General features: G+C 41.3%; 1 protein-coding gene across 1 annotated transcript; it reads right to left on the reverse strand.

Moving 5' to 3' along the window:
* Positions 1 to 1,008: 1,008 nt before the first annotated feature.
* Positions 1,009 to 6,542, reverse strand: LOC149143630 (uncharacterized). Its single transcript, XM_089451897.1, has 3 exons — positions 5,913 to 6,542; positions 2,862 to 5,175; positions 1,009 to 2,699 (listed from the first exon to the last, which is right to left on the reverse strand). Exons 1-3 carry the CDS (start codon positions 6,540 to 6,542, stop codon positions 1,009 to 1,011), a joined length of 4,635 nt encoding a protein of 1,544 aa, XP_089308023.1.
* Positions 6,543 to 14,109: the final 7,567 nt, after the last annotated feature.

Below are 14,109 nucleotides of genomic sequence, written 5' to 3' on the forward strand. Positions count from 1 at the left end.
GCATGAAAAGCTGGATTTCTGCTTTATACTTCTCCGTGTTTATGCGGTCCTGTTCAAAAAGTCTCCTACTGTGCTCATCAAGACGCCTGTCATGCTCTTCTAACCTTGCAGCAAGCAGACCCTGTTTTTCCTCAATCAGTGACTGCTGGGTCCTTATTTCTTCCAGCTCAAATTGAAGGTCAGCACAGTGCAGACAGTCCTCACTGCGCGCCATGGAGAGGAGGATGCAAAAAGGGAAAAGGGTCCAGAAGGCGGGAAGGATTATGGAGATATTGGAGATATCTTGCAGACGGAAATTGAAGACACTGTCAGGGGAGACAGCAGATCCCGCTTTCTGAGCGACAAGGGAGAAGTATAAAAGGGTCAGGGCGATGGCGCGCAAGCCAGGAGGAAGAATGCTGATGATGAGGGAGAATGAAACAGAGGAAAACTTGCTGAAGGGGCAAGAGTAGAAGATGGAAGGCGGCTGGCAGAGGCAATGCGAAAAAAGCAGAGAGTGAAGAGAGGGAGGAACGGCTAGACTAGCCACCCCGCAGAGACTACTCCTGAAAAACACCACGACAGAGATTAGTGGAAAGATAAACAAAGCAGGAGGAGGCAATACCAGAGACTGATTTTTTCTTCGACTCTGAACGAGAGCGCCTTCATCAAGCCAGAGTAGCTGCTCTTTCGCAAAGCAGTGAATGACAAATCTTGGCTTGCCTCTGCCCGTATTTATGGAGTGAAGCCAACGATAGCCTGGGTGCCTTACAGGAGCCGGATCCTCGGTTGTGATGAGATATTTTCCTAAATCTCGTAGGCGATCTGCTGATGCAGTGTATTCGATCTTCCAGCCGTCACTGAGTTGATTGGCTTTCCGTGGGAAGTAGATTATTCTTTGAATCGGTGCTTGGATGAGACTACTTGTGCATTTCGTGCTTTCTGCAAAATGTCCTGATGCTGTTGATGCCATGCCCTTCACACGCTTGATGGACCTGCGAATCTGGGCAATGTCAGGATTTGCCTGTGTCATGGCAGAGGTTGGAAGGTATCTCTGTTGTTGTGCCTCAACGCACCTTCCTGTTTTCCAACTGCGTTATTCGCATGCCTATCAGCTTCCACATTGAGCGTGCGAAGGATATGGTAGAGTCTGATGTTTTCAAAGTATTTGAGGAGGAGTTTGATGCGACGAATATGTTGCTGAAGGCTGCTGTTTGGTGATCTCTGGTTGTGATTCATGAGGCCAATGATTATAGAAGAGTCTCCAAATACTAATGCTTTTCTAACCCCCAGGTTTTTTAATTGCAACAACCCTTGATAGAGAGCTAAGGCCTCTGCGTTATTGTTTGTTTTATTTCCCAGGCTCCATTCATAGTTGCAGATTTCTTCTCCTGATTCATCTAGAATAACTCCTCCCGCGCCTGCTGGTCCTGGGTTGGACTTTGAGGCACCATCAAAGTATAAAATTGGACAATTGCCACTCTGGATCCACCTCTTATAGTCCTGGGTTGGAAGTCTGATTTCCCACTCCCTGGTCTGGTCTTGATGCTGTCTATCAGTTCTCTGAGTACCCTGTTGATGTCCTGGACGGCCTAGAATATGCCTGATAATTGACCTCTCCTCAACTGAGTAATCCGCTGCTTTGATTTTCCCTATGTGTTTTGCAGCAATTGTCTCCTGCGCCAAGAGGTGAGCCTTGTTGCATGTCATCCGTACATTACTCTCTTTGTTTTGGAAGATTTTTTTATTTCTTGTGAGCCAAATTTTCCATAGTAGATTGTGAGGTATGATATCCCAAGTTCTTTTGACAATCTTACTCCTCTTATCTTTCCATGGGCAGTTCCTTCTCCATTCTTGAATTGCCTCTGCAATGTTCTGATGAGGTTGCCATGTTATGTTGCCCAAGTTGGACAAGTTGATCCAGCATTTCTTCGCAAAGGGACAATCAAGGAATAGGTGGTGGATGGTTTCCTCTGCTGAGCAGCAATTGGGGCAAATTGAAGGTCCATGTATCCCTCTCTTTCTTAAATTTTCAGAAGTGAGGACTTTGCCTTTTAACAGCAGCCATATGAAAAATTTAACCTTGGGGATGGCCTCAGATTTCCATATTGTTCTCCATTGATTCCAGATAGGAGTCTGATAAGTGCTGTTGCAGATGAATTGATAGCCGGACTTGATGGTGTAGCTTGAGCCCGTGGGGTCCCATCGAAATCCATCTGCTGCTCCTTTTTTAATGGGTGCTCTGTTCTGAAGGTTTTTATGAAGGGCTTGGAAGCTTAATTCTAGATTTGAGGGGATAACTGGAAATTCCCAACTAATCCAGGCTCCTGTATCAGCATCCCATTTTGATATTTGATCGAGCCTCTGAATGCCTTTGCTATTAAGATGGAGGATGAAGGGAATGGCTTCTTCGACTGTGTTTAGAGGTTGGAGACCCATTATCTTATCAGTGGCATAATTGATACTGTTCCCTCCCCCCGGGATCTTTGAGGTGTTTTGATTGAGAATGGGAATTGCTTTCTTACAGAGGTGCCAAATTTTAGTAGAATCTCTACTGGGGATATCAATTTCAAGAAGTCTTTGCCTTTTGTCGGAGAGATATTTGCATTCAATGACCTGTTTCCACCAGGCTTTTGGTTCATTGATTAATCTCCAAGCCATTTTGATCCCGAAAGCGAGGTTTAGAATTTTAGGGGCTCTAATTCCCAGTCCACCTCTATCTTGAGATTGAATTACGCTTTTCCAATTGACCAAATTGAATCTATTTTTTTCTTTTTTCCCTCCTTGCCATAAAAAGTTGCGGAGGGCAGTTTCCAGCTTATAGTAAAAAGTGGCAGGAGCTTGGTAAAGAGTGAATCGATATAGAGGTAAGGAGGAGATACCTGATTTGAGCAAAATTAATCTGCCTGCTGGGTTAAGCCATTGAGTTCCCCATTGCTGGACCTTTCTTTTCACTTTGTCTATTATTTCATTCCAGGTAGTGGCTTTTAGAGAGCCCATGGTGACCGGCATCCCAAGGTAGGTGAAGTGTTCCCAGGTTGCTTTGTAGGCAACTCCAAAAATGTTAGCTATGCTGTGAGCTGTTTGATTGGAGATATTCCATCCATAGATGCAGCTTTTTTGAAAGTTGACCTCTCCCCCTGAGTACTCCATGAATTGGTCGAGGAGGATCTTGAAGCGCCTTGCAATAGTAGTGGATGCCCCTCCAATGAGCAGAGTGTCGTCAGCAAATTGTGAGTGATTGATATTCTTCACTCCGTTTCCAAACTTGATACCCGAGATGAGGCCAACTCTTCTGTTGTGATCTAAGGTGCTGCTAAATGATTCAGCCATCATGATGAAAAGATAAGGGGAAAGAGGGCAACCTTGCCTTAACCCTCTTGAGGATTGAAATGCTTCGCAAGGGCGCCCATTTATGAGAGGCGAAATCCAGGGACCAGAGATGCAAGCGGCAATGATGCTGATGAAGGCAGAATTGAATCCCATTTTCCTCAAGACAGCAAACAAGAAGGAGTGTCTTACTCGATCAAATGCATTGGCTAAGTCAAGCTTAAGAACGAAACCTTTCTCTTGCCTTGATGTGCTGGAGTGAATCGCTTCTTGGACCAAGGTGATGGTGTCATGAATTTGCCTGTTAGACATGAAGCCTCCTTGATTTTCGGATATAAGGGAAGGGAGGAGGGGTTGAAGTCTAGCTGCTATAATTTTTGTAAAGATCTTATAAGAAGTGTTACACAATGAAATAGGTCGAAATCTGGAGAAGGAAGTGGGGCGATTTTCTTTAGGAATGAGGGCGAGGAACGTTGAGTTTGTGAAGCCCCCCATTTTCCTTTTTCTTTGGATTCCCTTCATCATTTTAACAAGGTCTTTTTTTATCAAATGCCAATAATCCCTGTAAAAATTTATCGGGAACCCGTCTGGGCCTGGTGACTTGTCTGGTTGTAAAGTCCAGATAGCTTTTCTGATTTCCTCCTCTGTTATTTCACTATTTAAGCTGTCATTCTCCTCAGGAGAGATTTTTTCCGGTAGATGCTGTAGAAGCGCCGAATAGTCGGCATCTCCTTGATTTTCCGTGAGGAGGCTTTTGTAATGGAGGAAGGCAGCTCGTTTGATGGATTCTTGGTCATTATGCTGACTGCCTTGGCTATCAATTATAGTGTTTACATTGTTCCTTGTTTTTCTGGCAGTGGCCTGCTTATGGAAGTATGCCGTATTTTTATCACCTTCCTTCAGCCATAATTCTCTTGATTTGATTCTCCACTTGATCTCTTCCGCTCTCTTGATTTGAATTAGTTGCCCCTGAGCTTCCCATTCTTTACTTTTCAGCTGGTGAGTGAATCCATGGTCCTCTATTTGTTTATGGATCTCTTCCAAGTCCTGCTGTATTTTTTTCCTTATTTTTTCTGGCTCTTGATAGCTGACTTTTGCCCAATCCTTGAGAGCTCTCCTTGTGTTTCTAAGTTTTGTTTCCCAAATATGGCTTGGAGAGCCTTCAACGTGGTGCTTCCAAGTTGCTTCTATGATAGCTTCGGCCTCAGCGTTGTCTCTCCACAAAGGATTGTACCTGAACGGGATTGGTCCCAAATGAGAATGGGAGTCCAGCGTTAAGAGAATGGGAAAGTGGTCTGAGGCTGTGGCACTGAGAATTTTGGTGTGGCCTGCAGCAAAGGAAGAAAGGAGGGAGACATTAACCAAAATTCTGTCCAATCTTTCCATAATGTTGCCTGGCCCCAACCTTCTATTGTTCCAGGTATATTTCCTATTTTTTGGGATGATATCCATCAGTTCATGTTCGGACATTATCACTTCCATCTGTCTTCTGAAGGGATCGGATGTGAAGTTGCCCCCTCTTTTCTCGTTCGCATGGAGGATTAAATTGAAGTCTCCAGCTAGAATAACATTTGAGTTCTGCTCGTTGTCTATTTCTTCCTTCAGTTCCTTCCAGCACTGTTCCTTTTCCCGGTAATGAATGGGGATATAGACATTATAAATGATGAAGTCACAGCTCTCTTCCTTGTTACTAAGGTTGGTCCTAACCCAATTTTGATTGAGGACAGAAGATTTGCAGTCCCAGTACTGCTTATTCCACATGGTTGTGATTCCTCCAGAGGCTCCTCTGGAGTTGCTACTGGCCCCTGAAAAGTTTTTTTGGGCATCTATAATTATTTGCATTTCGCTCTGACTTTGCTTGGTTTCCTGTATCAGAACAATTTCAGGTCTTTCTGTTTGAAGAAGATCTCGTAGGGCAGCTGATTTGGAGGGGTGCCCCATACCCCTGCTGTTCCAAGATAAAAGCTTCATCATGAGGCGTTCGAGCGAAGAGGTGCTCGCCTCTCATGGTCTTTGCCTGCTGTTTCTTTTTCTTGAGAACCTGTAATGAAGGAGTCCATAGGGGTTTGGATCCCTAGCGCTATGTCCTTTTGCGTGCTTTCTTCCCGATGCTGCTTGGCTGACTTTCTTCCTGGTCCCGGTTTCTTGTGGATATCGCTGGGGGCGCCAATGTCTTTTGAAGAGCTTCTGGTGGTTCTGGGGGGGGGAGGATCAATGAGGGGCTGAGAGGGAGTCGAAGAAATCAAAGGAGGTTCGGTCAGATCCGGAGAGGGCTGATCAGTCTGAGGATCATCAGAGGATAAAATAAGGAAAGGGTTGGAGGAAGAGGGGAAAGAGGATTCAAGGGAAGGTCCAGGAGGATTGAAAGAAGGAGAGGTGGGGCGGGGGGAGGAAGAGCCCGGTTGTTCAGAAAGTGGATCTTGTTTTGACGGAGGTGCTACTTTCTTTTTTTTCACAGTTTCCCATTGTTCTCCTTGGTCTTCAGATTCAAGATTAGTAATTTTAGAGCATCTATTGGCAAAGTGGCCATATTCGTGACATACCTTACATTTAAAGGGTATTTGCTCGTAGTCCAGCTGCTGTATGTAGCTCCAGTCATCCACCTTCAGCTTGATGGCTTCTGGCAGGCCTTTCCCGAGATCCACTTCTACGCAAATCCTTGCACAGGCTTGCATGTTATCTTTAGGCTCGCTTCTGTCAATGTACTTACCTACTGCATTCCCTATTGCTTTTACCGAGTCATCTCCCCAACAATGCAGGGGGAGATGGGGAAGACGGACCCAAACCGGAACCGCATTAGGAATATCTAGTTCAGGGTCGAAGTCAGGAGTCCACTTGTTCAGATATAACCCTCGGGAGTCCATAAAATAGGGCCCGTTCCTGAATATCAGATCCTTGTCTGCCTTGGTTTCAAAGTGAAAGGTATAATAGCCTTTACCACAAAATCGAATCGAAATCTTTCCTTGTGTTTTATCAGACCAGTTTCTTTCCACCCATCTCTGGACTGTCTTTGGTGAAGGCCATAAGCCTGTAAACTGCCCTATGAGTCCTTTTTCTGCTAAAGATAAAGCTGCCATTCGAGGGAGAGAAGGAGGTAACTGAACTTCTTGGAGAATATCAAGTTTCTTGACAAATTTTGAAGTTGCTGGTTTCGGACGGACGGGGGGCAGAGACTTTACCAGATCAGAGAAAGCTTTCTCTGCATCCCCAGAAGATGGATCTGAATGGGCCATGGCGGAAGCCAGGCCCCAGAACAGGCCTCGCGGCCCAGGCCGAGGCGACGAAGCTGCAGCTGCTCACAAATCTTCAGCGCTCCCGCGATCCAGCTCCGCGCGCTCCGAAAAAGAATTTAATTAGAAGTGCATATTACAAATATAAAATTTAAGTAATTTCTAATTCATTATGAAATAAGAAAGAGAAGTGGCTCTTAACTTAGGAGAACCAGATTTGTCCTTCTTCTAGAATACTACTTCATGAACAAAAATCAAAAACCACTAATGGACAATAGCTTAAGATGCATAAACAAATAATAGAAGAGGCTCCTAACTAAGGAGGTCCTTGTTGTTCTTCATTACAAATTCATTCATCATTAATGCCATTGTTGGAAAACTGGAAATTCAGAAAATCACTTGAAACTAGAAAAAGAGAATGAATTTCAATTATTACTCATATCAAATGGAAGAGAGCCTAACTTAGACCCTTGTTTGTCCTTTCATATGCTGATAAGATTTAAACTAAAATTCATTCATTAATAATGAAAAATCTTCAAACATCTAAGTAATTAAATGAAAATAAAATCTATAATGAAATAAAATGTTTCTTTGATCCTTTATAATAGCTCAATTCTCTTAAAAACAAAGTGACAAACATTTCATAAATTCATATACTACATTAAGACAATTTATATCTAAAACTATAGAGACAAAACTTTAGTCTATTCCATTATTAGTTAGGATACATGCTCCAAGAGTCCTCTATTTGGAATGGAGGAGGTACTCCTATTTATACAAAAACATAAGCAACTAACTCATTATTGGAGATTCACTAATCCCTCCTAGATCCACAAATCCTTCATATGGTTACAACCAATATGATACACATATTCATTTATCCATTATTTTTCTCCATGAGATATGCTTGATCCCTATCCCAAATCTCCTTCAAATCTTCAAGAGAATTCGAATTTGAGTCTTGGAGGCCACATAAGAGTGTCTTGGAACCTTCCAAATCACCTGCACAAGTCACCAAACTCATTCTACCTTTAGGTATAAGCAAATACATGTTATTTTCTAGCTTTTAATCATAAATTCACTTTAAATACATAAAATAAATAACTTTGGAAAATGAAAATATGAACCCATATGGTAATGGAAATATAGGGTTATGTAATGATAATGTGATGAAATGAGGTGACAAAATGAGGATAAAGGTGAAAATGGAGTGAAAGTGTATGTTAATTTGGCGGCCCAACAGTAACTTGGTGTACTTGCCCAAAGCACACCCTCTGCAGACCTCATAATGATCAAAATTGAAATCAGGAACTCCAGTAGTGATCTCCCTGAGTACTCTCAAAGCTCCATGATGCATATGCACCATCCTCTGGTGCCATAAATCACACAAGTCTCTACTACTGGTGGTACTAGTGTGAGTGCTACTCACCAATGCTCCTGCCGACTGAAAACTGAACTTGTATAGTTTCCCAGAGTGGACTCCAATCACTTTGGACGAAGTGATGGAACCCTTCTCCTCCATAGCAGACACTGAAATCTAGTTCTTCTTCATCCCCGTAACATACAAAACATCCATGACCTTCAAAGGAGGCAAAGACTCCCTCTCAAAGGTCACATTCCCCACACCAACAGCTCTCACAGTGCAATCATCTCCTAATACAATCTCAATATCAAGTGCCCTCTCTGCAAGCTCTCAAAAGAACTCTCGTGCACCTGTCATATGGCGGGAAGCCTTGCTGTTTATGTACCTGTTGTAGCGGCTACAACCACCTTCCAAAATTTTTCCTTAGCCTCGTTTTGGAACCTCCCTACCAACCTTCACAGCAGCTTGCCTTGCTTCGTCAAGTTCACAAGCTTCAATGTCTTTCTTGCATAAAGCCAACCTGTCGGTCAGAACTTGATCCATTCCCCTCACAGGTTGTTCACCCGGACTTGGTCCAGTTGCAGGCTAAGCAACTTCCCCTTGAAAATTGCACATTTCTGGAGGGAAACCAACCTTCCCTCTAGAAATTATGCAATCCTCTCTGGCAGCCTACTGGGCTCCAAGATTGCGCAATCCTGCCTGCCAACACTTCCAACAAGATTTGCGCAAATTTCCCCAGCAAGGCTACTCAGCCCAGAATTTGCACAAATCTAGGTAGTAGTCAGCTGCTCTACCTAGAAATTGTGCAAATCTCCTAGGCAGTCAACCCAGCTCCCAGCTAGAAATGCGCATTTCCTTCAAGCAGTCAAGCAACCTCTTGCATGTGTAGCTGAGTTGACCGGTTCCGTCCAGGACTGAGAAAAATAGACTTGCATGCATAGGTTGCTTCTCCCAAGACAACATGAAAAGGCATCCCTTGTCTCAGGGATCTATGTTTAGCAGTTGGAGGTTACATGCAAGGAGCAATTCAGAAACCTCCCACCAAGTGTCGCTTCCCCTAGATTTGTGGCATGTGCGTCACAACCTCGATGTTATCAAAACTCATAAGCCGGACGCTGCAGAGCTCATTCATCACACCAACCTTGCAGCTTTGACATCACACATCACATCCAGGAGCAGTCGGCAGTAAGGAAAATTTTAAGAACCACCCTAAATTTATATGTATAATAAATGGGCGAATCCCCATGGTACATAGGAAAAATGGGAGGCGATTTTATCAATAATATAATATGTATATATAATTCTTTTGGCAAATCTATCACCAGATTTTATTATCTTGCAAAGTCATGGCGAATATTTTACTTAATTATAAAATCTTGTAAGATCTTCGCAAATCTTTCACTGAATAATAAAACATTGTGAAGTCTTGGCGAATGTTTTGCTAAACTATGAAACCATATATGATAATAGGAAAACATATTCATTAAACTGTAATATACTAACATACATGTTTGGAAAAAAGAAACATAATTTTCTCTTCCTACAAACAATGTTGCAAGTTTCAGTGGTCGTGTTTGTCAAGGTTCTTACTGTACACTCTTTCATATCCTTCTATTAGTTTTGATAATATTCCACAACAAAGTTCTTGTAGGTGTTGATCTTGACCACCAGTTCTGTCAAGGTAGGAGAGATTAATCTTTTCTCTACCACTTTTGTCAAGCTATCAAATTTCTTTCTTATTCCATAGACTCCAACTGCGAGATAAAAAAAAAAAACACATCAAGTTTGTTTACCCCAACATGCCAACAAGTAGCAAGCCCCAACTATATAATATAAGAAAGTAGTAGGTATCCCAAAGGCCTGAAGGGGATCTAATGGAAAGAAGTGACCATTGTCAGAAGCCTTCCAATCAATATATAAATATATAAATGTAGATTTATTATTATTTTAATTGGAAATCTTCAATTAAATAATAAAATTTAATTACGTCTCTCCCAATCTAAATTGATTATTATCATAATTCACTACCTTCATACATCTTGCATTTTTTAACAGCGTTGTAACATGTGGATTAATTTCCTTTTTGGTGCACAATCTCCGCCTTTTAGGACAATATGGTGTAGTGGCCCAACCCCTACAAATCATTATGACAAACTAAGAATAACAGAGAAGATGAAAGGTTGTACAAACCAACATATTTTTCAAACAACTAATCCAACATCAGTACCTTAACTTTTTCATGAAGATATCATATTGAGAACGTTTGAAAAATGGTGGGAAATCTAGGCAGTAACTATCTCTCTTCTGTGAGGGTGATGTGGAAAGAGTGATAAGATTTCACTGTTTTGAATTTTTTTTGTTAAATCAGAAAAACCAATATTAATGGAGATATTGGTATTTTTTACTAAATTTTGTGAAGTGACTAAATGTAGCTTTAACCATTCACCTTAAGATGTTTTTTACAATATAATTTTCTAAGTATATTTAATATCTCCATTATCATAAAAACCAACCTATATCCATCTTAACTCCACATCTACCACTCTTAGAGAAATGAAATCTATTTATCCCTCTCAGCACTTGGTAGACCCGAAATTAAGATGGATCTAAGCTGATAGAATTTCCCCTTTAAATAGTCTATGCTCACATGAATACCATGGTATTACCATGGGTTATCATAAACCTGGAGCTTAAAAATAATATTAGTAATTTATAAAAATTAATAAAATTAATAATTGATTTTTATTTTATTTTTTATTTTAACCAAGTTAAAATGTTTAAGTGACATTAAATTACAATATCCATTTTTACTCTTGATCTACCAAGCCTCGAGAGGGATCAAATATTTTTTTCACTCTATGCTAGTTTGCATATCATGATATTTGATCCCTTTCGGCGCTTAGTAGATCTAGAGTAAAGATGGATCTATGCTGGTTTAATTCCCCCCTTTAAATAGGCTACATTCCACGTGAATACCATGGGTCAATATCATGTGCCATCTTTATTTTTATTAATACTAATATTAGGGTTAATAATGTTTTTTTGCATGGTATTAATAATAATTTGGCCCATGGTATTTGGCCCATAGGCTTCACCTAAATATAACACATTTTTTGAGTGTTTGTAAATATAAGGTGACTTATGGCATAAATATAAAAAAATGTTTTATTTGTTTACCATACCTCTCATTTATTTATTTTTTTATTAATTTACCATATCTCTTTTATAAATATGGTATTTGGCTCATAGGATTCACTTAAATAAAACCTCTTTTTTGAGCCTTCTTAAATAAAAAGAGGGTTATGGACTAAATATAAAAAGAGGTTTTATTTATTTACCATACCTCTAGTTTATTTATATTTTTATTTATTTACCATACCTTTGGAGTAAGTATAAAAAGAGGTTTTATTTATTTACCATACCTCCACTTTATTTATATTTTTATTTATTGGGACCAAATACAACCTCCCAAACCAGAAAATGGGCGATTGCAAACGAATTTAACATTGCAAAGAAGAAAATCGGGCGATTGTAATGGAATATAACCTCCCAAACCAGGCAAATCGGGTCAAATGAGTCTTTTCATAGTTTATCCACCCCTTTTTTTTGGGTTAAAATGAAAAAAATAATTAATTTTTAAATAAAAGTTGGGCTAAATATATGAAATGGGTGTTTTATAAAAATTTTGCCCCTCTAAAATGGAAAACCCCTTAAATTTCACCCTTGGGCTAAAATTCGCCCCTAAAATTTACCATGGTTGGCACATTCAGCTCAGTTGTTTTGGGGTAAGTCCACTTCCCATGCCTTGTGCTGCATTTCTGTCACTTTTTGTGTTTTCACTTGTGGGAGTACTGTTTGCTTGATTTCCTTGAACACTTGTTGTCGTTTACATGTATACTAGCTTGTCCTAGCTCTGTTTCAATTTTCGTTTCTATCTCAATGTTGTCGCATGCATGAAACTATTTTTCACGCGCGTTCGCCCAACAACGAACTGCCTCACCCACATGCATGTTGATCTGTTTGTTGAATCTTTCATTCATGTTTTGCATGTACTGTTAATTACTTCTGCTATCACTTAGTGTCACCATGCATTCACTGATTTACTTGCTTTCAGTTGCCTGTCGGCGAGTTAGGCCAACCTTGGCCTGGGCTCTGCCTTCACCAAGGCTGCATTGCGCAATCTAGGAAAGGAAGGCACATTTCTAGATGACAGTGGTTTCTTCGCCCAAGAAATTGCGCAAATATGTCCCTAGGCCAACAACCCTTCCCAGCTGGAATTGCACGTTACACAATCCCAACAGTCAACAGCCAGATTGGACTGTGCATTGCACAGTTCTAGTAGTTACTTAGTCTCCCAGCAGCCCAAACTGTGCCTTGTGCAGTCTTGGTAGTCGGTCTCCCGACCTCCTGACTGAAATTGTGCAACCTTCATGATCATGCACCCATGTATGTTGCAAGTCAGTTCTCATGTTCATTTTGGTTTCCGATTGATAGATTGCTTGCCGTGAGTGTTGTCATGTCTTCAAGTATCCCAGGTGTTCATCCGCCTCTCGGCAGTACAGGTACAATGGTTTCTAGGAGAGCAGAGACGAAGACACCGTTCAGAGCACACTTGGGGATGCAGTTGATCAAGTGTCCATGGACTTGCCCACCCATGAAGACATCAAGTTATTCGTAGATAAGGACATCAAGCAGCAACATGATAGCGAGCATAATCATGAACAATACCTGAAGGCAACATACTGAATGCAACGAACGCAAAAAATGCAGTGAACGCTAGAGGAAGGTTGTTGACAACACATAGGTGGAATAAAGTTGCAAGATCAAATAGATCCACAGATAATGAAAGAAAGTTTGGAGACTCAGGCTATCAAGGGACAGCACGACATGAAGATCGCGTGAAGGCAGAAGATGGAACAAAGAAGGAGTTGCATGTGTTGAAGCAACAAATCAAGAAGAACATGAAGCTACACAGACAGATGAATGAGTTGCAACAGGAACATGAACAACAGTGGGCACAACATGTACTCACGGAGGAAACTGTGCCCGTACAAGTTAAGGATCCATCCCAGCAGATGACACAGAGCAGACATGGTGACCAGTGTTGTTGATCGCATGCAAGGGATTCAGTAGCATGCATATCGTTGAGTGCACGCATGCAATCCAACCCATTCAACACACTCACCAAGGCGAAGACAAGAAGCAAGTCCAACTGGGGTTGAACATGCACTTTGGAAAGTTGATGCGCATGACCACCAACACACACTCGAAGATTAGCACTGACACTATGCATCAATGTGTTGTCGGTTCAACATACCCAAGAAGACCATGCGCATGTTAGCATACGAGTTGGATGAAGGGGTCAAACCAATGCACCGGTTGCAACAGAGGCAAGAGTTCGCTTCAACAAGATGTCACCATGAGGTACATGCACACCATCGCGGACGACCAAGATTGGCATCAACTCACCAGCTTCACCATCACAAGCATGTCAAAGAGTTGGTCTCACCACAGTGGGCAGAGTGTCAGTGATGTCTTGCAAGGCTTTCTCAAGCTATGTTGTCTCACATGAGTACATGTGCATTGTAATGTTGAGTCATGTCAAGTGTAATTCGAGTGTCAACAGTTGGATGTAACATTCATAGAGTAGGTGAAGAGTCATGAGGGTAGTTGAACTGTCACAAAGGGGAATGTCAAGGGTCACTCCACCCTTTGCTATAAAAATTCACTCATAACTCATTGTATAGGCTTTTGGTCAGCCAAGATTCTACTAAGACTATCTTGAAGAAGGCTTGGACAGTATTGTAATGCACCTTGGCTTCTCCATTGCACGAAGCTAGTACATCTCTTTGGAGGAGTAGGCAGATGTGGTTGTAACGTTCCACTGTTGGGGCTAGAAAGTTTACATGGATGTATTGTATGATTGTGACTTACACTTATTTATATAATAAGAGCCAACACATTTTCATGCATATGTTGTTATTGTAGTTGGATTGCTCCGGTTGCCTTAATGATATATGTTGTTTAACTTACGTACTTGTGTATGAACTGATTCACATGCAATTATATGAATCTTGTTGTTAATGTGTTGATATGTTGTTAATGTTGTCACTATCTGTGTCGACTGCTCTGCCGGACATCAGACAAACCTTTCACATGAACCTTGTTGTAACAATCGTCGCACTCATCTCGGACTGATCCATGAGT

Source organism: Pinus tabuliformis, chromosome X, assembly GCF_031772625.1.
Source record: "Pinus tabuliformis cultivar Carrire ecotype Pingquan chromosome X, CPIR1, whole genome shotgun sequence".
NCBI lineage: Eukaryota > Viridiplantae > Streptophyta > Pinopsida > Pinales > Pinaceae > Pinus > Pinus tabuliformis.

Bases quoted from the DNA above. Each gene is read 5' to 3' on its own strand.
- LOC149143630 (XM_089451897.1), bottom strand. From the start codon at position 6,542: ATGGCCCATTCAGATCCATCTTCTGGGGATGCAGAGAAAGCTTTCTCT. The intron at 5,176-5,912 runs GTGGATGACTGG...GTTCTGATACAG, and splicing joins CAGAAGCCATCAAGCTGAAG to GAAACCAAGCAAAGTCAGAG. The intron at 2,700-2,861 runs GTATCTCCTCCT...TTCAATCTCAAG, and splicing joins ATTAATTTTGCTCAAATCAG to ATAGAGGTGGACTGGGAATT.